At 42.5% G+C, this 21,855-nt stretch overlaps 1 protein-coding gene across 4 annotated transcripts in view; it reads left to right on the forward strand.

Annotated features, from left to right (window-relative positions):
* The first annotated feature begins 1,605 nt into the window (after nt 1–1,605).
* Nucleotides 1,606–21,855, forward strand: part of LOC148036812 (NADP-dependent malic enzyme-like) — a 214,256-nt gene continuing 194,006 nt past the window's right edge. Inside the window, exons 1-2 of one of the 4 annotated variants that reach the window (XM_087675709.1) lie at nt 1,606–1,979; nt 2,436–2,556. In XM_087675709.1, coding sequence (XP_087531835.1) covers nt 1,684–1,979; nt 2,436–2,556 — 417 coding nt within the window. In that variant the 5' untranslated portion in view covers nt 1,606–1,683. The remainder of the gene's footprint in view (nt 1,980–2,435; nt 2,557–21,855) is intronic. The other 3 variants (XM_087675707.1, XM_087675708.1, XM_087675710.1) reach the window with 3 other exon arrangements.

The following is a 21,855-nucleotide window of genomic DNA, read 5'->3' on the forward strand; positions in this document are numbered from 1 at the left end:
GAGAGGAGTGATTAAATGTGTGAGAAAGGTCCGGTGTTTTAATTAAAAAGGGGGGGTTGGGAAGGGGGTAGATTTGGGAAGCCCTCTAGAGGTTCGAGGCTTTTCGAACCTACAACCAAAATAATATAGTAGTAATATATGAAGTTATCTCTTATAGGTATCACATAATAATACTACCTAATAAGATGTCATTGTGTCTCAAAATTATTAAAACCTTACAAAGCTACTCATGCAAGATGCTTGAACATTCGAGGTTTTTTAAATACATGCCTAACACTGCACACATTAACATATGTTTCGTATACTAGAATAGATCCATAAGACTTTTCCACTAAGCTCGTTCCTACAATCACACTTTGTTGCAACCATACCATTGTGTTATTGATTCGCATAACGTACTTTATTTTTTATATTTCACAGTTGCTCCCAAAATGGAACAAGTAAGATTCCTTTGACATAATGGATGTCCAAGCCTTTATATGTTTGATGCATCATCCTGAGCATGGATATTAAAGCTCAATCCCCCTTGACAATTTGATATCTAGACTATTGGCTTCATCCCCTAGGATTATGTTAAAGATTTTATTCGTAGTGAAAGCACTCTAAAATTTAGGGCCACTCTAGTCAGAATGAAACCTAATGCCATCCATTACACCTCCAATGCTCCCTACTTGTAGACATGGCAGAAATATGAGTATGTGGATTCTTGGATCCACAAGAGGGATGAGTACAAGTGGTCTTACATGGTGCAAAGGGTCATTTATGCCAAGCTTATCAAGTAGCTTGATATCAAGCTTGCTCAAAGAGAGAAGGAGCTCAAAGAGAGTCATGTAGAGGTGGAAAGCATGCAACTCCTATTTTGCTTGTAAGATAAGCTAACTTTCAAGCCAAAATTTGAAAAAAGGAACTCTATAAGGGCAATGCTCTTGCTCACGAGCATGATCGTGTGCCTAATTGTTTGTAAAACTTCATTACAATTAATTGAAATTTTCTCTAGATAAGTGTGAGAGCACCATTGTCTAGGTTTTTCCCTTGAAGTCTGATTGCCATCTTGAGTAGTATGAATGTGCCTTAAAGTAGTGCAAGTGGCTTGGCACCTTGACTAAGAAGTAGTGCCACGTGTTGGGAATGCTTGGCACTTCACTAGGTTGTAGCGCCTTCACTAAGGGTGGTGACACCTAGATGAGATTAGGCTTTGTGGGAGTTGCAAGTAAAGTGAATGTGGTATGCCATGACCTTTTGCCTCTTTATTTACTAGAAATATAGTTATCTTTACTTTGAGAGTCGAGTCGACACTCAGGGTGTGACACTACTCTGAGCACTAAAGCTTGGGACTAAGTGGTAGTGCCACGTGTCGGTAATACGCTCATGGCCAGGCAAAGCGCTTTTCGGAGTGTCTTCCAATACTCTTAATATCGGCACGTGTCATACATGAGAATCCGCCACGTGTCCCTCTCACGGCCAGCTCAAAGGCGCTTTTCTGATGTCGTCCCAACACTGCATACTCGTAAAATCGGCACGTGTCATGCACCTGCACCTGGCCACTGGTCGCCATGCAATCTTGCGGGTTCTCTCGTCCCCAGCCTGCCCCCACCACACTAAAACCGCCCCCGCTCCCGCCCCCGCCCCACCTCTCCGGGGAGCGCCCCCGGTTTGTCGATTCATCCATCCTGAAATCTTAAAATGTTAAACAAGCTGCCCCTGCTGAGAAAGCTCGCCATCGGGGTATCCCAAGAATCATCATCATCATCATCATCATCGTTGTTACAGCATAGGAGGCTTCATCTTTTCCTAGCAGCAGCATCCATGGATCATCGCGCTAGCGGCTGCACCAATGAAGGAGCACAGACCGGCCAATATCCCCCCTCTGGCGAGCAGCTGCAAGAGGTGACAGTCGCTGGAGGCGTCTGGGATATCTACGGGGAGGACTCTGCGACCGAAGATCAGCTCGTCACACCATGGAGCCGTACCGTAGCTAGGTATTTCCATGAAGGACTGTGTTGCTTGCCTGGTAAAAGAATGCTATACTTTGTCTTCATGATTTTTGTATACTTCATAAATCTCTGTGTACCCCCAATATGCTCTTCTCGTGACATTGAGGCCTTCATGTACCATAGCTAGGCATTTCCAGCCCTTTGAATTAAATCCTGATAGACTTTGTGTTGGTTGCCCGATATAAGGTTGCTACGCTTTGTCTTCATAATCTTTGTGTACTTCATAATTCTCTGTTTACTCCCATTGTGCTCTGCCTGTGACATTGAGGCCTTCATCTTTGGGATGTGTCTTGTCTGATAGGAAAATGAATGTCATGACTCTTGAAATCTCCAGCAAATCTTTACACAGTGGTGAGGGTGGGTTTCAAATTGAGTGGAGGTAGTGATTTGTAATTGTGTTCCTCACAAGCACTTGTGACCTTAATGCCAAATGGTACACAGTGGCGTGGAGCTTCTACACAATCCACAGTTCAACAAAGGGCTCGCTTTCACACAAAAAGAAAGAGAGAGTCATTATTTACGAGGGCTTCTGCCTCCTGCCCACTTAAGTCAAGAGCTCCAGGTAATCGAAATGTTTAATGTGGTGCTTCACATGACATGATTGCCCTTTTTAACCCACTTGATTTATGTTGTGACTGCATTGTCATCAGTATTTGATTACCAATTGCTGCACAATGTCAAAAGAGCAAGAGTGTCCAAAGCCATCGATTATGGCAGTGATTGCACTTACAAGGCTACATTCATACACATAAGATGATGAAACTCACAATGATGGGCAGAAATTCTATCATACTAAGAAAACATTTAGTGATTGACAAATAGAAAAATGCAATGCAAGGTGAAATGGTGTGTGTTATCTTTCAATACATTTACTATTTTCAGAGAAAAGAATGATTATAGTTACATATCCCCTCAAAACAAGTATCCTAAGGAAAAGTTTGAAAAAAACGCTATAAGGGACTTCCAAAACAAAACTGTACAACACAAGGGAAGTCTATTGCAAGGTGTGCATGAATAACAAATCAAGAGGGCTATAGTGCCAAACCATATATGATTGACTAATGAAGGGAAGTTCTAGAATCCCAATTCTTGAGAAAAGCATCTCTTCTCAATTGTCTTTGAACCACTGTGTATTCCCTCCCATCTCTTGTGGAGAGTATGGGCAATCTATGTCCAAATCTTGGCGAAGACATCTGGAGTGGATATGTCAAACAGATCTATAGCATGGCTAACTTTCGTTGGTCCAAATATAGAAAGCAATGATGCCAGCTATGAGCTCCCATGTGTGACTGCATTCCTAAGTCTGCACTATTTGTGAAAACTCTTGTGGCAATCCTGCATTAGCAAGAAAAGGCTAGTGAGGTACCATGTTGAAACATCCCCTCCCTACTAGGATCCAACCTGCACACAAAGCATGACACAAGCAAAACTCACCATAAAAGGCAAGAAGAAGAAATCATTTTCCTCACTACCATGTTGAAACATCCCCTCCCTAGGATCCAACATGCACACAAAGCATGACATAAGAAAAACTCACCATAAAAGGCAAGAAGAAGAAATCATTTTCAAAGGCCTTTGGGCAGCAAGAAACTTCTAAAGGATAGCAACCGTAGCCTAAAGATATACCCAAGGATGGGGATGAGCAAAAGCAAATGGTACTAGTGGGATTGGATACCCAAATGCAAGGCCATCTTGATAATGCCAATCCAATGGGTTTTGGACAGCCCAGCATGCATGCTATGATGGGTCACAGCTAGAATACTTTGGTGCTAGTACTATTTTTCATGCTATGGTGGATTGAGGACCACATATGGAAATGTATGGCACAACTCCTTATAGTATGCAACAATCAATGCATGGTGTGCAAGGCTCAATGTATCCGAGTACGATTGGTAATATGTATAACCTCATGTATAGTAGCATTGGCATGATGCTTGGGGCACAAAGTGGTATGGTCATGATGCAAATGGAGATAGTATATCCTTTTTACAGCAACCATTGTATGACAACTTGACTCCCAAAGGGGTAGCAAAAGACTATGATGAGGGTGGAAAAGGGGTGAAGTTTTGAGTCCTTGAGTGGTGCACAAGATAGGTTGAAAGGCTTGACTTTTATTCAGTAGTTTGATGCAACCTATTTCGGAGGAAACTTCACCGAATTTTCAAAGATTTGAAAGGTAGCCACTTTCTTGAAGGGGAATGCATTGCAGTGGTGGTCCATGACCTTAATGTAAGGTAGAGCACCATCAACATGGGTACAATTCAATCAAATGTTTACATCAAATAGTTGACTAGTACATTTGAGGTCGACATCATGATAGCTTGGAACAAGCTTGATGCAACACAATGCAATAACTTGGAATAGTATAATAAGAAGTTTTGGGATGCCTGGCTACCAGTAACTTCTTATAGTGCAGTTTTTCTTCATGAGCAAGTGAAAAAGTATGTATGTGGGCTGTCTAAGGGAATCATGGATTTTTGCATTAAATCCACAGTGTCTAGCATGTCTCAGCTCATAGAGATTACAGCTACACTTGATGCATTGTTGCATGAGAAAGATTCAAGCTTCTAAGAAAGTGGGGAGAAGCCAAATATGAAGTTCTCAAAGGTTGAAAAAAGGGGGAAATCTGAAAATCAGCCTGAAAAGAGATCAGAATTGTAAGAAAAGGGCTGAAAATTAGTTGCACAGCATAGGGAATTAAAGGTTGCAAATAAATGTTTTGTTTGTGAATAAGAGGGTCACATGGCTAGGGACTATCCCAATAGATAGTAACCTCGAGAATCACAAAATTAGAGAGATTCCAAGGGTAAGAAGCCCAAATCATCAGTTGGATTGATGCTAGATATTGTTAATGATTAGTCCAATTATGATGCTATTGAGCTATACTGAGCATGGGCTAAAATCAGAGATCGACGATAATGGAGCACGAGCCAATTTTATCTCTATGGACATGGCAGGCCGTCTAGGCATCAGAGAGGATGAGATGGGACCCATGGGAGAAGTTGATATGATATGCAAGGGTCATGTAGAGCTTGTCACTGTCAGATGGGAGAGGATCGAGGTGCAGCTGAAGTGCAGTAGACAGTGTGAGAGTGAGAGACAGAGTTAAGCACGACACCCAATGCAATAGTACTGAATAGAGTGTAAGCTGAAAGTACAAATGATAACCCTTATACCTTAGAGTTATAAGGGGCTGTTCACACCCGAACACAGTAAGTGCCCGTAAGTGTGCACCACAAGCACATACAAAATAGTACACATAATCTGGGGGAAAAAACCTCTCCTACCGAGAGTAAAAAGTGCCCCAGTGTCCTAGTGATCACCCGCACACTCCCATATGAGCGTAGGCGTAAGTAAGGCGTGTGAGATACCCGCACACTCCCATATGAGCGTAGGCGTAAGTAAGGCGTGTGAGATACCCAACAAACCCCCCTGGAGTGAAGAGTGATCAAGTGTACAAGGATCATCCGCCACCAAAGGGTGTCAAATTCAAAGCATCGCGAAATGCTTCAAATTTGTCTCGTGGAAGAGCTTTGGTGAAGATGTCTGCCACATTGCTGGTGGTAGGACAGTAGACAAGGCTGATATCACCTGCATGTAGCCTCTCTCTGACAAAGTGGTAGTGAATCTCTATGTGTTTCGTGCGAGCATGAAACACAGGGTTCCGTGCCACTGCAATGGCACTCTGACTGTCAGTATATAAAGGAGTAGGCTCCGTAACAGATACATCCAACCCCCCTTGAAGAGGTCTCTTGGAAACCAACTTCAATCATGGAAGAGTTCCCTCATCTTATGGATGCTAACTTGGCTGAAATGTAGTCAACGGGTAACTTGTCCTAGTTCAGACAACTTACAAAAAACTCTTAGTTTTCAACCAGATTTGATTCTGAATTATGGACAACATTTAATACCATATATGGGATGAAAGTACTTGAAGTTATCAAAACTTTGAAAAACATAGTTCTAACCTTTGAAATTTAAAACAACATTTACAAAATGCTCTTTTATCCAAATTCAAATAAACAGACTATCTAAAGCTTAAGATAGGAGTGTTAAAGACATCTTATGTTTAAGAAAGGAGTATTGATGAGTCATATCCTTAGTACATGTACACTCTTTTTGACTCTAAATGCATCAAAATAATCAAATATTTTTTAAATTCTAAAATACAATATAATATATAACAAAAAAATAAATCAATAACTTTTATAAATAATGACTTATATTTTAATGCTAGTCACATTGCATGATATGATTATATATTTATAATTATATAATCTAATGATTTTGATATATTTACAAGTATTTCAAAATATAAAAATAAATATTCATTCTAAAAATCACAATAGTTTTTGTTTGTAACTTCATTGCAACATATCATAAGTAAAATTTTACATGTCATATATAAGAAGTATCTTTTAAGAAGAAAGAAACAATTGCCACTAGTGGAGTGACGAGTATCAAAATCACCAGCCCAATCAGAGTCACTGTAAGCATGTAACTGCAGTGGTCCCCCCTTGGCATAAAGCAATCCAAGAGCTCTAGTACCCTGCAAGTAACGAAACACACGCTTCACAGCTTGCCAATGCGACATACGAGGCTGATGCATGTACCTGCTCAAAACTGAAACGGCAAACTGTATGTCTGGCCGAGTGTGGCATAGATAGATGAGACATCCCACTGCTGGAGCATAAGTATGGATATCAAACAAATCACTGTCATCATGTAATGACAGTTTGAGCCCAGGTTCCATGGGTGTACAAACTGGCTTGCAATCCTGTAAGCCAAACTTCTCAAGAAGTTGCCCAATGTACCTTGACTGACATAATCCAATGCCTCTAGCATCATGTACAAACTGGATGCCCAAGTAATAGTGCAAAATACCCAAGTCAGACATGTCAAAAGTTTGCTGTAAATTATTTTTGAATGCTGAAATCTGATCAGCACGTGTTCCAGTGAGCAAAAGGTCGTCTACATATAGACACAAAATCAGCATGGATCCCCCCTCTTTATGTACATAAAGGGTAGACTCAGATGGGCTGTTTACAAACCCCTGACTAAGCAAGAAAGCATCTATCTTTGCGTACCAAGCTCGTGGAGCTTGTTTCAAACCATATAGAGCTTTTTTCAGCTTGCATACTAAATTTTCTGAGCCTTCAACTGCAAAACCAATGGGCTGCTGTACATACACTTCTTCTTGAAGTTCCCCATGTAAGAATGCAGTCTTTATATCCAGCTGATGCACTTTCCAACCAAAATGTGCAGCCAAGGCAATCATAGACCGAATGGTCGTCATACGGGAGGTAGGAGCAAAGGTCTCCTCATAGTCAATGCCCTTTTTCTGTGCGTAGCCTTTAGCTACCAGCCGTGCCTTGTACTTATCTATGGATCCATCTGCATTCCTTTTCAATTTGTAGACCCATTTCGTACCAATGGCACGCTTGCCAACTGGCAAAGACACCAAATCCCAAGTATGATTCTTATGAATAGAATCCAATTCAGCTTGCATGGCTGCCATCCAATGCACACTATGTTGTGCATCCTCAAAACATTCAGGCTCCTCATTATCATGAGTACATGCTGCCATAACAAACTCCATGGAATGTGCTGAATCATGCAGTCGAGTTTGCCTTCGAGTACGGCCAGCCAAGGGTGTTTCCAAATGACTATCTCTCATAGTCTGCGTGTACCATCTAGGCACCTGTCTTGCTTCCTGACTGTGTACAAGTTCCTGCTGAATTTCAGTTTCAGCAATGTGCTGATTTACTGCATGTTCCATAGGAGCAGCTGGCTGAACATTAGGTTCATTTGCTGAAGTACCAGCGGAATCACCAAATGTGATGGGCAGCAGCCCTTCAAAGACATCACGGGCAGCCTGATATGTATCAAAACCAGCCAAGGATAATTCTGATTTTTCATCAAATACAACATCCTTGCTGACAAAAACCTTCTTGGTCACGGGATCATAGAGTCTGTAGCCTTTACTTTCGCTGCTATATCCCATAAAGATGCATTTTACAGCCTTGTTGTCCAACTTCTTTCGAAGTACCTGTGGAATATGGGCATATGCAAGACACCCAAAAGTACGGAAGTGGCCAACAGAAGGTTTGCGGCTGTGCCAAGCCTCAAAAGGTGTGACGGTTTTCAAGGCCTTGGTAGGGCATCTGTTCAAAATGTGGCAAGCGCACATGACGGCTTCCATCCAAAAACTATGAGGCAAACTCTTTGCCTTCAGCATACATCTGGCCATCTCCATGAGTGACCGATTTTTCCTCTCTGCTACCCCATTCTGCTGTGGAGTATATGCAGTAGTGTACTGATGGATAATGCCCTTCTGCTGCAAATAAGAATTCAGCATAGAGGACATGTATTCCCCCCCTCGGTCCGAACGGAGAGTCTTAATCTTGCAACCAGACTGAGTTTCCACAAGTGCACTGAAAGCCAAAAATGCATCATACACTTCTGACTTCTTTTTCAAGCAGTAGACCCAGCACAAACGTGTAAAGTCATCAATAAATGTTACAAAATAGTAACAACCACCCAATGACTGTGTCTGCATGGGCCCACAAACATCCGAATGCACAAGCTGCAATCTGGCTGTTGCTCTAAAAGCAACATCACGGGGAAAAGAGAAACGATGCATTTTCCCCAAAATGCAACCCTCGCATAAATGCTCAGGAGGTCTCTCCAAGAGAGGTAATCCATCCAACATCTGAGTACGCTGTAATAGCATCAAGCTGCCATAGTTTACATGCCCCAAACGAGCATGCCATAACTCTGCCTCTAACATAGCAGGAGTAAGAGTGGATGTCAAATATGCAGACTGATCTACCGAAAGAGCATCCAACTCATATAACCCATGATACAGAGAACCTGTCAAGACCAATGTCATGTGTTCCTTGTCACGGACCATGCAACGGTCATCATCAAAGGTGACCTGCAAACCACAACGTGCCATAGAAGAAATGGAAAGCAGATTCTTCTTAATGCCAGGCACATACAAAGCATCCTGTAGGCGGAGAATAGAGCCATCAATGGCTGTAAGCTGAATCTCCCCAATACCACGAACAGGGTATGATGCATTATTAGCACACTGAACAGACTTCCCAACGGGAGGTGCACCAAGAGAAGCAAACAAATCTCTACGAGATGTGATATGCCGTGAAGCACCACTGTCAAAGAACCAAGTGTCAGCATCTTCTGTAGAGCTAAATGCTCTATCAGCCCAAGAGACATCATAACTGCAAGTGTAAAAACAATAGTCCCTGTCTGCAACAAAGGACGCGGACTCACTAGCAGTGGAAGGAGCTGCAGAAACAGACATCCCTGACTCTTTCTTCTTCTCTTTGGCGATGTGCTTCCTGCACTCAGTGATGTAGTGGCCAGGCTTCTTGCAGTAATGGCATTTTCCTTTCTTGGCTTGCGTGCCCCCCTGTTTCTGACTTGTCTGTGAAGTGTTACTACTACCAGAACTCTGCGAAGCATTTTTCCCTTGGCTGTTTTTACCCTTCTGCCTTGACATAAAAGCCTGCTCAGAGGCTATACCATCCACACCACTGTTCCGTCTAGTTTGTTCCTCCTCTAGAAGCAAACTGACAAGCTGAATGAAAGTGATGGGCTCCTTCGAAATCCTCATAGTGAGGTTCAAGGCAGTATGAAAAGCCAAGTAAGAGGGAGGCAGTGAATTCAATGTCGTAGAAATCAGCTGCGCATCTGAGTAGTACTCATCCACATTCATGAGTTGCTCCCGCAAGTCCTGAATTTTGTTGAGATGATCCTGCATAGAATCACCCTCATTCATCTTTAGAGTCTCTAGCTCTTTCTTCAAGAAAGAGATGCGAGTCTCATTCTTTCCTGCAAACATCTGCTCCAATATCAACCAAGCTTCTTGTGAAGAAGCTGCTGAACGAATATGAGGAATGATAGAACGCTGAATTGCCAATGCAATCAGCGACATAGCCTATGCATCCCATGTATCCCAAGTTTTCTAGGTTGCAGTTCTTGGGGGAAGTGGCTGAGCGGGCTGAGGTGGAGGGGGCTGAGGTTGCCCTCTTGCACGTCCTCCTGGAGGAGGAGTAGCGGGAGCCACAACTCCCGGTCGTGCTTCCTCTCCACTGACATAATCCCACAAATTTTTTGCCACTAATACATTCTTCATCATGAAAGACCAAAGGGAATAATTGTTCCCATCCAATCGGTCTTCCTTGGACACATAGGTGAATACATCTCCTCCCTGATTTGCCATTATTTCCCAAAAGGTAATAGAGCAATGTCAATGCAGTACGGGCTGGAAATCTGCAAATTTCCAGAAATTGCAGCAAACACAAATCTGCAATTAATGTGCAAAGGGTACTCTGTCAAAAAAACTGTCACTGATGCACGCTTCCCAAGGTGCAATTAGTGCTCAGCAGCACTAAAACATCAAAAGCCCCAAAATTTTCTGCCCAAAATTTCTGTCACAAATGTCTGTTACAAAAGCCCCAAAATGTGCATTCAATGTGTCACAGACAGACACAGCACGTTTCCCAATGTGCAAACAGTGCAGTGCAACACTGTTATGAATAAATCCCCAAAATTTTGCCAAAATCTCTGTCAAAAACAGTCGGTCTGTGACTGTATCAGCAGTTTAAATGCATCTGTCCTCCAAATACACAAAAGCCCCAAAATTTTCTGACCATTCAGTCAGAAATTTGCATGAAATTTACTTTTCCAGTAAATCTGTGCCAACCGCGTGTGAACCGCCGCTTCCAGAATTTTATTCTGGGCTGGAATGATAATAATTTTGAAAATTTTACCTGGGCGTGCAGCACGTCGCGAGCTGCTGACGTGACAAAGGCAGGCGGGCAGGCGGGAGCAGGTCGTCAGACTGGCTGACCAGTCGCGATGGGCAGGCGGGCTGCACGTGGTCAAAAACGGCGGGCAGGACTGTCGAAGACTGCGTTGACGAACAGCGCGCGTGCTGACGTGACGTGTCGCTGGTCGCAAGTCCTCAGGCGGGCTGCGACTCTGACGGGGACTACCGTTGACGTGGACCTGGTGCTGCTCGCGAGCTGCTGACGGACAGGGTACTGGTGGAGGCTGACGACGAGTTGTACCGTGCTGAGGCAGCTCTGTGGAACAGCGCCTCACTGCTGACAGAACTGACGACAGGTTGTACCTGTGCTGAGGTGACGTCTGACGCTGGAGCAGGACTGGCGTGTGCTGCAGAAGCTGAGCTCAGAGCTGAGCTCTGATACCAAATGTCAGATGGGAGAGGATCGAGGTGCAGCTGAAGTGCAGTAGACAGTGTGAGAGTGAGAGACAGAGTTAAGCACGACACCCAATGCAATAGTACTGAATAGAGTGTAAGCTGAAAGTACAAATGATAACCCTTATACCTTAGAGTTATAAGGGGCTGTTCACACCCGAACGCAGTAAGTGCCCGTAAGTGTGCACCACAAGCACATACAAAATAGTACACATAATCTGGGGGAAAAAACCTCTCCTACCGAGAGTAAAAAGTGCCCCAGTGTCCTAGTGATCACCCGCACACTCCCATATGAGCGTAGGCGTAAGTAAGGCGTGTGAGATACCCGCACACTCCCATATGAGCGTAGGCGTAAGTAAGGCGTGTGAGATACCCAACAGTCACATCGCTTATTGGAAAGCTTTGTTTGCACATTTAGGGATATGCGGATAGTGAAGAGTCCTTTATTACTCCGCTTGAGGGTTGTGATATCTTGCTTGGTATGCCTTGGTGCCATCATGTGCATGTAGTGATTGATTCCCATGCTAAGAGCAAGGCCCATACTTGGGATGCAAAGTTGAAAGGGAAATTTGTCCTTGTTGTATTGGTTGTTGCTATTTCCAAAGTAATGAAAAATCACCTTTCAGCATACTCAATTTTTACTAAGAATAAGGTTGATAATGAAAACGTTGGGACATGTCAAAGTTAGAGAAGGATCGTATTTCATTTCTGAAAATGTATGTTGATTACTTTTCTCACTCAGTTCTAGGGTAGCTACCGTTTAAAAGGCCAGAAGATCATGGCATAGATCTTTTCCTTGGAAGCAGTCCACCTAATAAGCTACCCTACAGGATAAGTGCAACCCAATAGGAGGAGATAATGATTTAGGTGAACGAGGTCTTGGAAAAAGGACTAATTCAGCCCATGTCATTTTCCTTTTGTTCTCTAATGCTTTTGGTGTAGAAAAAGGATGGTGTATGGTGTATGTGCATTGACTATCATGCTTTAAATAAATTCATGATAAAGAATCGTTTTCTAATCACTTGGATCGATGATGTTATGGATAGATTGTAGGGGTTAGCTGTCACGAGGATATAGAATTTTATTGCTTTGCTTAGCATTTTATTGAAAGTTAATCAAATGTGCAAATGTGACTTGCATATGTGAGGTGCAAGTTAATTATTTTACAATGTGGGACCCAAGACCTCGAGATATCAGTTGGTACCAAAGAAAAAAGGTTGTAATTAATTGTGTCTGGTAAGTACTAGGTGGTATCTAGTGTCAAATTTGGGCCTAGACTAATTTATTGGCCACTTATATTAGTGGTCATATTAGAGACCACGCATTAGTTAGTTAATTAATGTTGGTCTAAGGGCTAATAATTGGTCAGGGATACTCAGGAGACAAATTGGCTTGGCCAATTTAAATATTAGCTAGTAAAATTAAAATTTTGAGCACTATAATAATTATTAAATTATTTTTTTTCTAAGAAAAAATAATTCTATTAATAACTCATCAGCGAATAACTTGAGATAAAATACAAAGTACAAGGAATTTTGTGAAGAGTAACTAAGTATATCACAAATACAATGGTTGTGTGAACAACCAATCCGGTGGGCTGTAATATCAAACCATACAACGGACAGTGTGGAAGAAAATGCATGAATTCCATATCTGTTGAAAAGTCTCTCTTCTCTTCCTTATCCTCTCAGAGTTGCCTTGCATTCTCTCCCATCTCCCTCAGAGAGAGTGAATAATCTTTGTCCAAATCCTTGATAGAGTCTGCGCTATGGATACATCCAAAAGGTCAATGGTGTGGTTGCATCTCGCAATCCAAATATACCAGGCTATGATATTGGCAATCAACTCCCATCTGTGGCAATGTCCCTAAGTCCATTGTGCTTGTGAGTAATTTGGAGTGAGAATCCTACTCAAATGTTGTTCAATAATGAGAAAAGAGTAGCTCCCTTGAAAATCCTCATAGCCACATGCTGGGTCTCTATCTATGACCCATGCTACAACCTAAGAGCACTCCTCCAAACCTCTTGGGCTCTAGGTCAGTCCCAAAGGCAATGTCGTTGTGTCTCTACTGGCTTGCCACATCTTGCGCATGCTATTGGGTCTCTATTTGTGACCCATGCTACAACCTAAGCTTTCTCCAAACCTCTTGGGCGCTAGGGTAGTTCCAAAGGCAATGTCTGTGTGTATCCATTGCTCGCCACATCTTGTGCATGCTACTGGATACCTGCTATATCCAAGCCAAGTGCTAATTGCTAGGCCCCTATGAGCCACAAGTCATAGGAAGAGAGAGATCTTCCTAGGCTTGAAGCTATCATGTAGCCTCCTCCAAATGTCTCATACGAGAGTACTCCTCTGTGATTCCCTCTCTGAGCCGTTGGGGGGAGGTTGCTGGTTGTGCTATGATCTTGCTCTCATTTGTATTTTCCTGCCCAATGTGGTAGTGTAGCCAAAGAAGGGCATATCACAAGGTCTATCGATGAACAAATCCTTCTACTCCCACTCTCTGGATCCCACTGTAGTCTCTGTAAAGGTCTTCTATTGTAAGCCCAATATCTCCATCCATCAGCCTGAGTTTGGATCAATGTGCCACTTCCTCTGGAAGTAAGCGACTACTGTGATCCTCTGTCTCGAGCATCTAGTGAATACTGTCTAGTCAAGGTCCTCTCACTGGAGACGGCCACTCTCCTCAATCATAAAATTAAATATCCTATCTTTGCTAGTCACAAAGACTGCTAGAAGAATGTCCCCTCCAGAGAAGAAACCAATCCAAGTCTTAGAGATGCATGTATCTATCCTCCAATTTGGTAGAACTCCCTCCATCACAGCCTCAATTATAACTCTAGCTCCCTTGAGCCCCTGTAGTCTTTGTCTTTGAGTCTCTTGCGGTAGCTTCTAGAATGCAAACCAATCTCCATTGATACAACCACTTGTATAGAGAATCTCCCCCATAATACATATGTCCTTTGTCCAAGAGTGTGGCTTGAGTCTAATCTCAAAAGGTGATTGAAGAGCAGAGGTTGCCTTCTCTTTTCTTCGATTGTAGTGGGGGGTAGTTGGTGAAGCCCTGGTAGTATAGATTCCATGCTCTGATAATATCAGTCAACGAATCTAACCTCAATGCTCCTCTCCAAGTCCTTGGTTCTAATCTCCTCAAAAATCCAGTGGGTGCTTGGCTGCCATGGTCCTCTGTACACAGGTGTCATAGCATGTGGCCTCCCTATCAGAAGTTTCTTCTAGGGCTCCTCACCTGGAAGCAAACCACCTAGCAAGGAACTTAGCCATCAAGTTGGCTGTCTAGGTCTATGATCCCCAACCTTTTGCTGGATCTAGGCTGTATGATGACATCCCAAGCAACCTTTGCCTTGGTTGGGCTCATGTCTCCTCCAGAACAAATAAAGTTCTTGATAAGGTGCTTCACTTGGCCAATGCATGACCTAGAGAATGCCCAACAGGAAGTGATGTACCGCATAGTTGCAAGGACGTAGTTGGCGATCACTACTCTCCCTGCTGGTGAGAGTTGCACTGAGCTTTAGTAAACAAGTTTTTGTCTTATGCTCAAGCCGAGGGGTACCAGTTGCTATTTTGAGGTAATGCCAATCCCCACATGGCAACCAAGACATCTCACTGCAGTCCTGCGGGAAACCCACGTAAAATCCTCGTGTGATCGCCACTCTGGTTGCCTAGTGTCACATACCCAAAATCCATAGTACTTGTGCCAATTAATTAAGGTACCTACTGCTTTACAAAATATCTCCATGATAGTTACAAAGGCCTTGAAGTTACTCTCATCCTTGTCTAGATAGACTTCTATGCCATCTGCAAAATCCACATCTAGAAGCTCCTCAAACTCAAGGATGGGTAACCTGATGCCTCTGATACGTGTATATCTGTCTCTCAAGAAGGAGCTCATGGCTGAGATTGATCACCTTTGCAAGGATCTTGTAGGCAGTTCCAAGCAAAGTGATCGGCCTCCATAGTGTGATCTCCAATTAGTCTCCACTTCCTTTGGGAACGAGGTGAATCAATCCTTTTGAAAGTCTCTTTGGCACAACCCCTGTTGCCATGATCTCTTGGAAAGGTGAGATGAGGCTTGCAATGATAAGATCCCAATAGCTTAGAAATGACTTATCGAGTCCATGCCTTCTTCTGAACACTTGCTTGAGGGCGCCTCCCACACCTCCTCTATAAAATGGGCCATCAAATATCTACTCATCCTATATGTAATCACTTTTTTTGTGCTCTGCCATATTCTCCCTATCCCTCTCATATCTCGAGATCCTAGAAGTGGACCCAAGCAAAGTTGTTTAGTCTTGTATAGCCACCTGTCTCGTCTCTAGAGGGCCTTGTGCAATAGATCCATATGCTCTCCTAAGTCTCCTAACACCCTGTCTAGAGTGTTTTGAACCTGTGGTGCGGAAAAAATCCGTGTTAACCCTGTCACCTAATTGAGTCCTGAAGGAAGCTCTTATGTGAAACCTATACTTTGATTTGGCTTTCTTCATAGCATCAATCTCTGCTCTGGAAATGTGCACCCTCTTAGTTGTTCATTCACACTCCAGTATTAAACTCATTTTTGGAATTCATACTTTGAAACTTAATTTAATAGGCTGGATAATGCTTGAAAATGGGATTAGAAGGATGCCACTTGGCAAAACTTGCCCATGCAAGTGGAAAAAATGTTTTTCGTAGGGCTGATGGAAGTCTATTCTAGCGATTGTGAGAGAGGAGGAGGTTGTTAGAGAGAAAGAATATGTTGTTGATGTAATTTGGAGCCACCAGGGACCAGTCCTACAACATGCAATGGTAGTTTGGAGCCCTCCAGGTGGAGGTGACACCAGCCCAAGCTCTTATTGGTGTAGATAATAGCATATAGGAGGGGCGACAACCTTTTTGGTGGTCCTAAGTTGTAGATGAAAACTTTCATGGTGGCTGTTTGAGCAAGGCAACAACAGTTTTTTAGCTTTTCTCACAATGAAATTCTGAAATTTCTCTCTCATCCTATAACTATCTCTCAATTTATCTCAGTAAAATTCAGCCATTTGAGTCATCAGGGATGAAGATATTGGAAAATCTTTGTTGTAAAACTTAATCTATAGTAAAAATTGGGTTTGATAGCCACCTTGGGATGCGTGCTCAAAAGTGACGGCCTAGGACTTAAATTCTAGCAACTGAAATTAAGGAATTTCAGGGAGATTCAAGAGGCCAACAAGGCGATATCAGATTTGGGGCTGAATTTGTCTTTTAAGAAGTAATGTGAAGGCCAATCCCCAAGCAAACCAAGGGGCAAATTGGTTTGAAGACTTGTTGAGTTTTGATAGCAAGAGGCACTTGGATTAGGGGAGGAGATAAAAGAATCTCAGTAATTCTCCACCCATTTGCAATAAAAGCTAAATAAATACTGCAAAGGGTGCCGGTTTTGGGGTTAACAGGTATCCATTGTTTAAGCTTCAAGAGGTAAAGTGTGTATTGCAATTTTATGTGAATTACTTGCTTTAATTAGTATTAAATCAAGTTATTACCACTCTATCTGAGGAGGAAGGCTGGTTTCGATAGCCATTTTAAGCTGTATAGATTTAAAAAGTGAATATTATCAGATGCACATTAGACAGGAGGATTGCCTAGGATAGCTTTTAGGACATCTTTTGGGCTGTATGAGTTTCTTGTCATACCTTTGGACTTAGAATGCTCCTGCCACTTTTAATCGGATGATGGATCACATCTCCAAGTCACATAGGGGATTTGTTGACACATTCTTTGATGACATGATTATCTACTCAAAGAATGAGGCAAAGCATAGAAAACATTTAAACATTGTGTTCAATGATCTGCGTAAGCATAGGTTGGTTATTAATAACAAGAAAAGTGAATTTTTCTTGCATGAGATTCACTTTTTTGGGCACATAGGATCGGCTTATGGTATTTGTATGGACCTTGCAAAGGTTGAGGCAATATGTTCATGGACACCTTTGAGAAATGTAAATGACATTTGCCGCTTTTTGTGTCTATGTTCCTATTACAGAAAGTTATACACAGTTTTGTTGAAACTACATCTCCACTGCATGCCTTGTAGAAAAAGGGTATGCATTTTAAGTAGACAACAGTGGAAATTCTAGCATTTGAGAAGTTAAAGGAAAAGATGACTTTAGATTTTGTGCTTGTGTTGATAGATCTAAGGAAGTCATTTGTTGTTCAGTGCGATGCATGTGGAACAACATAAGGGCTGTTTCAATGCAAGATGGCCAAGTTGTGGCATATGAGAATCGTGTTCTCCATGGTGCAGAAAGGAATTTGTAGGTTTATGAGAAAGAATTGTTTTCTGTAATTTATGCGTTTTCGACATGGAAACACTATCTTTTAGAGGGTCAATTTTACAGTGTAGATAGACCGTTAGACATTGCACTATTTCTTCATTTAGACTAAGTTTTCTGAGAAGCAGACGAGATGGGCCAACTTCTTATCTATATTTCACTTCCAAATTGTGCACATAGATAGGAAAAAGAATGTGGTGGCTGATGCATTGTCACGTAAGCTCCATATTTTGATTGTCACTATGGTATATCACTCTGAGTTGGATTTCATAAAGAATCGGTATGCTGCTGATTTAGACTTTGCAAATGTATATGATCAGCTTTGCAACGGCCAAAGGTATGAGCACTCTGTACTTATAGATTGTTTTGTGATGATGCATTGATGTCTGTGTGCCACAAAGCAGTCGAGGCCTAAAGTGATTATTGAGAGTCATGCTCCTCCTTATGCAGGGCATAGGGGGATTGATGCTAGAGCGGTGGAGTATTTCTTTTATTGGCCTTCTTGAGACATGATGTTGAGCAGTTTGTTAGGACATGCATCATATGTTAGAAAGTGAAGTATGATAGGCAAAAGATGCCGGGCTTATTGCAACCCTTGCCTATTCTAGATAGGCCTTGGTAGAGCATTGATATGGACTTTATCTTTGAGCTTCCTAGCTATAGGGAATGATGGGATATAGACCATTATTTGTAGGTTCAGTAAGCAGGCCCATTTCATTATGGTGAGGAAGAAGATTCATGTGTATAAGTATTATGGCATGCCAAAGTTGATTATCAATGATCGAGACCCTCAGATGACCAGTTTATTTTGGAAGGAGTTGTTTAAAAATATGGGTACTACATTGAAATTTTATTTGTCATTCCATCCGCAAAAAAATGGTCAATTAGAAGAGGCAAGTTCTATAGTGCTTAATCTCTGGAGATGCTATGGTCACAGTGGGAGCGGTATTTGCCATTGGTAGAGTTTGCATACCATAATCTAGTGCATAGTTCTAGTGACAAAGCTCCATTTGAGGTTGTGGAAGATGGAAAGAAAGTGCCCCCTATTTTGCGCACAAAGGACAAAATTTTTGAGGTTGTTCGCTTTGTAGAAAACATGGATGTAGCGTATGCAAAGGTAAAGTATGCTCTTCAGAGGTCTCAAGAGAAGCAAACATGGATGTAGCCTATGCAAATGTAAAGTATGCTTTGTAGAAAACATGGATGTAGCCTATGCAAAGGTAAAGTATGCTCTTCATAGGACTCAAGAGAAGCAAAAGTAGTCATTTGATTGCCATAGATGTGCTTTGGAATTTGTAGAGGGTGATTATGTGTTGCTGCGTTTTGAAAAGGCAAGAATGAAAAAGATGAAAGGTAGAGAGAGGTACCCAAAGCTGAGTATGAGATATTATGGGTCCTTTCTGGTGTTGGAGAGGATCAAACATGTTGCTTATAGGCTGAAATTACCTCCACACTAGTGGATACACAATGCCTTTCATGTGAGCTTGTTGAGGCCTTTTCATGGTGATGTGCGTGAGGATATATTTGTTGAAATTCAGCTAGAGATTGAGGATCTAGATGAAATTTTGATACCCGAGCAAATTTTGGCACATAAAGAGAGAGATTATAGGTAAAATTTCTAGAAGTTATTTAGTGAAGTTTTAGAACTATTTACCAATGGATACCAAGTGGATGGAAGAGGATGACTTGGCAGACTATCCTCGTTTGTTGCAACTTTAGGCCTTAGTTAGAGCATAGGATTGGGCTTAGTTAGGTTAAGTAGAGTAAGGGACCAAAGCATTACTTGATGCTCAAGGGTGAGGTAGCACTTTTACTCCTCCAATGATAGGCAACTCTCATGTAGAGTGGATCTTGGATCTATTTAGCGTGCATCTAGGATATTGTGTTGACAGTAGGTCTGCCATGACATCACTATTCAATGTATTAGTCACTGCAGTTGGTATACAGATGGGTATGGTTTGCACTAAGCTCTAAAACTATACATTTGCATCAATATGAATTAGTTTACATTAGTCTATGATCATCTAAGATTGATTGTCAGTTGCTGGTTTTCAATGGGATGATCATCAATTTTTAGTGGTATTCAGCTGGTTTTGTGGACAACAGCATGCTTTAAGAATGCCGTTGACAATTTAGCCATGTTTCATGCTCAATTTGTGCTTTGTGATGGTTATTTTGTTGGATTTGTTGAGATATGCTAATGAGAAATGCATTTTTTGGGTTCTTGGAAGAAGTCTTGGATTCTTTATGAGTCTCATGTTTTATTTATGTTAGCTGGAATTTTTCAGCAAGTGTTTGGTATTAGCATCATGCATGGTTGAGGAGCAGTGGCAAATGTTGCTTTCACTATGATGCCTTTTGGGAAATTCCAGTGCAATATGTTTTGCTTTGGTAAATTGTAGCGCAATCAAGGACCATTGCAAGGATTTCGAGGGGGTGTCATGAGGACGTGAAATTTTATTGCTTTGCTTAGCATTTAATTAAAAGCTAATCAAATGTGTAAATGTGACTTGCATAGGTGAGATGCAAGTTAATTATTTCGCAGTGTGGGGCCCAAGACCTTGAGTATCAATTGGTGCGAAAGGGAAAAGTTGTAATAAGTTATGCTTGACAAGTACTAGTAGATTGTATTGGATGTTAGAACTTGGCCTAGAATATTTAATTAGCCATTAATGTTAATGGTGATGTTAGGGAATTTGTGTGCTAGTTTTAGGCTAATGAGTGCTTAGGATTACTTGGGTGATGAATTGGCCTAGCCAATTTAATGGTTGGCTAGTCAGATTATTTTTTGAGCACAAAAATAATTATCAAATTAACTTTCAAAATTTATATTCTAAAAATTAATTTAATGGGCTCGATAATGCTGGAAATATAGTTTAGAAGGCTGTTGCTTGGCAAAACTTACCCATGCAAGTTTGGGAAAGCTGAATTGGGGTGCCGACGAGACTGTCAATCGTGCGTTGACCTTGGGGAAAGCTAACGCGAATCCTTCTGCTACTTGTCGGCCCTTTAGGATTGTCTCGTCAGCCCTGCTGTCAACCACAACACCTGCTGGCCGACTGCTACTGCTGCCGACTCCCACCTCCTCTATCCCACCATATCCGCCTCCTTGGTTTTCGGCAATCGCCTTGCCTACCACGCCTCAACCTGCTTTGCTTGCACTCTCTCCTTGCTCATAGCCATGGACACTTCCTTAGCCCTCCTCATCCACCCTTGCAGCCTTTGTAAGATTACTTGCACAAGCAACCTTCATCTCCCCTCCCCCCGCACAACCTCAACAGGCAGATCACCGGCTATACCTTGCGCCAACAGACCATGAAGCACCCGCACCACTGACACATGGAGCTAGTGTATCGCCCGAGATTGCAGCCGGCGGTCCTCCACCATCCCTAGGGGGTTCTAGTGCAGCCCCTCGCATACACTGGCCGATGCCTTCCCACCGATCCGCTTTGCTCCAGACACAGAGTTGGTACTCAGGGAGAGAGTGTCAGCCCTAGAAGCATCATCCTTGGCATGCAGAATGGTTGGAGATGGATTTGTCTTTTCTCTAGAGGGGATATCCTTCTAACGGTCATTGCATCTAGCAAAGACAGGGCATTCACATCCATAGTTGAGGAGGATGGCTGCTTCCAACGAGAGGACCTTGACCTTACAGCACTCAGTGGTGGCTGCTCCAAGCAAAGAATCAAAGTAGTCGCGCACTTTGAAAGGAAATGGCACATAGACCCAGACCCAACCACTTGTCTTATTGATGGATGGAGATATTGGGCATACCAGAGGAGGACTCCGGAGAGACTTCAATGCGATCCAGGAGAGTGGGTGTGGAGAGATCCCTTCCTTGATAGGACATTTGACATTCTGTCTTTGGCTACACTACTAGATTGGGACGGAGGATATAGATGAGCAAGATTAGAGCACAGCCTGCAGCCACCCCTCATTGGCATAGAGAGGGAGTCTCAGATGAGTTTCTATATGACTTTTGGAGGCGGCTACATGACAACTTCAGGCCCAAGAAGATCTCTCTCTTTCTATGGCTTCTAGCCCATAGGAGTTTAGCAGTTGGCACTTTGCTTGGATATGGCAGGGACCCAATGGCATGGGTGCAATGTGATGAGCCAGATGAGACACAGAGACATTGCCTATAGGACTGTCCAAGAGCCCAGGATAGTATTCCATGGTACACCGGAGTCCATGGTGGCGACATGGGGGGATCACAGACAGAGGTCGAGCATGTGGCTATGAGGACACTCAGGGGAGCATTTCTTTTCTCATCATTAGACAACATTTGAGTAGGATCCCTACCCTA

This window comes from Lygodium microphyllum, chromosome 4, assembly GCF_053477565.2.
Source record: "Lygodium microphyllum isolate KBCC chromosome 4, Lygodium_microphyllum_v1.1.10, whole genome shotgun sequence".
NCBI classification, from domain to species: Eukaryota; Viridiplantae; Streptophyta; class Polypodiopsida; order Schizaeales; family Lygodiaceae; genus Lygodium; species Lygodium microphyllum.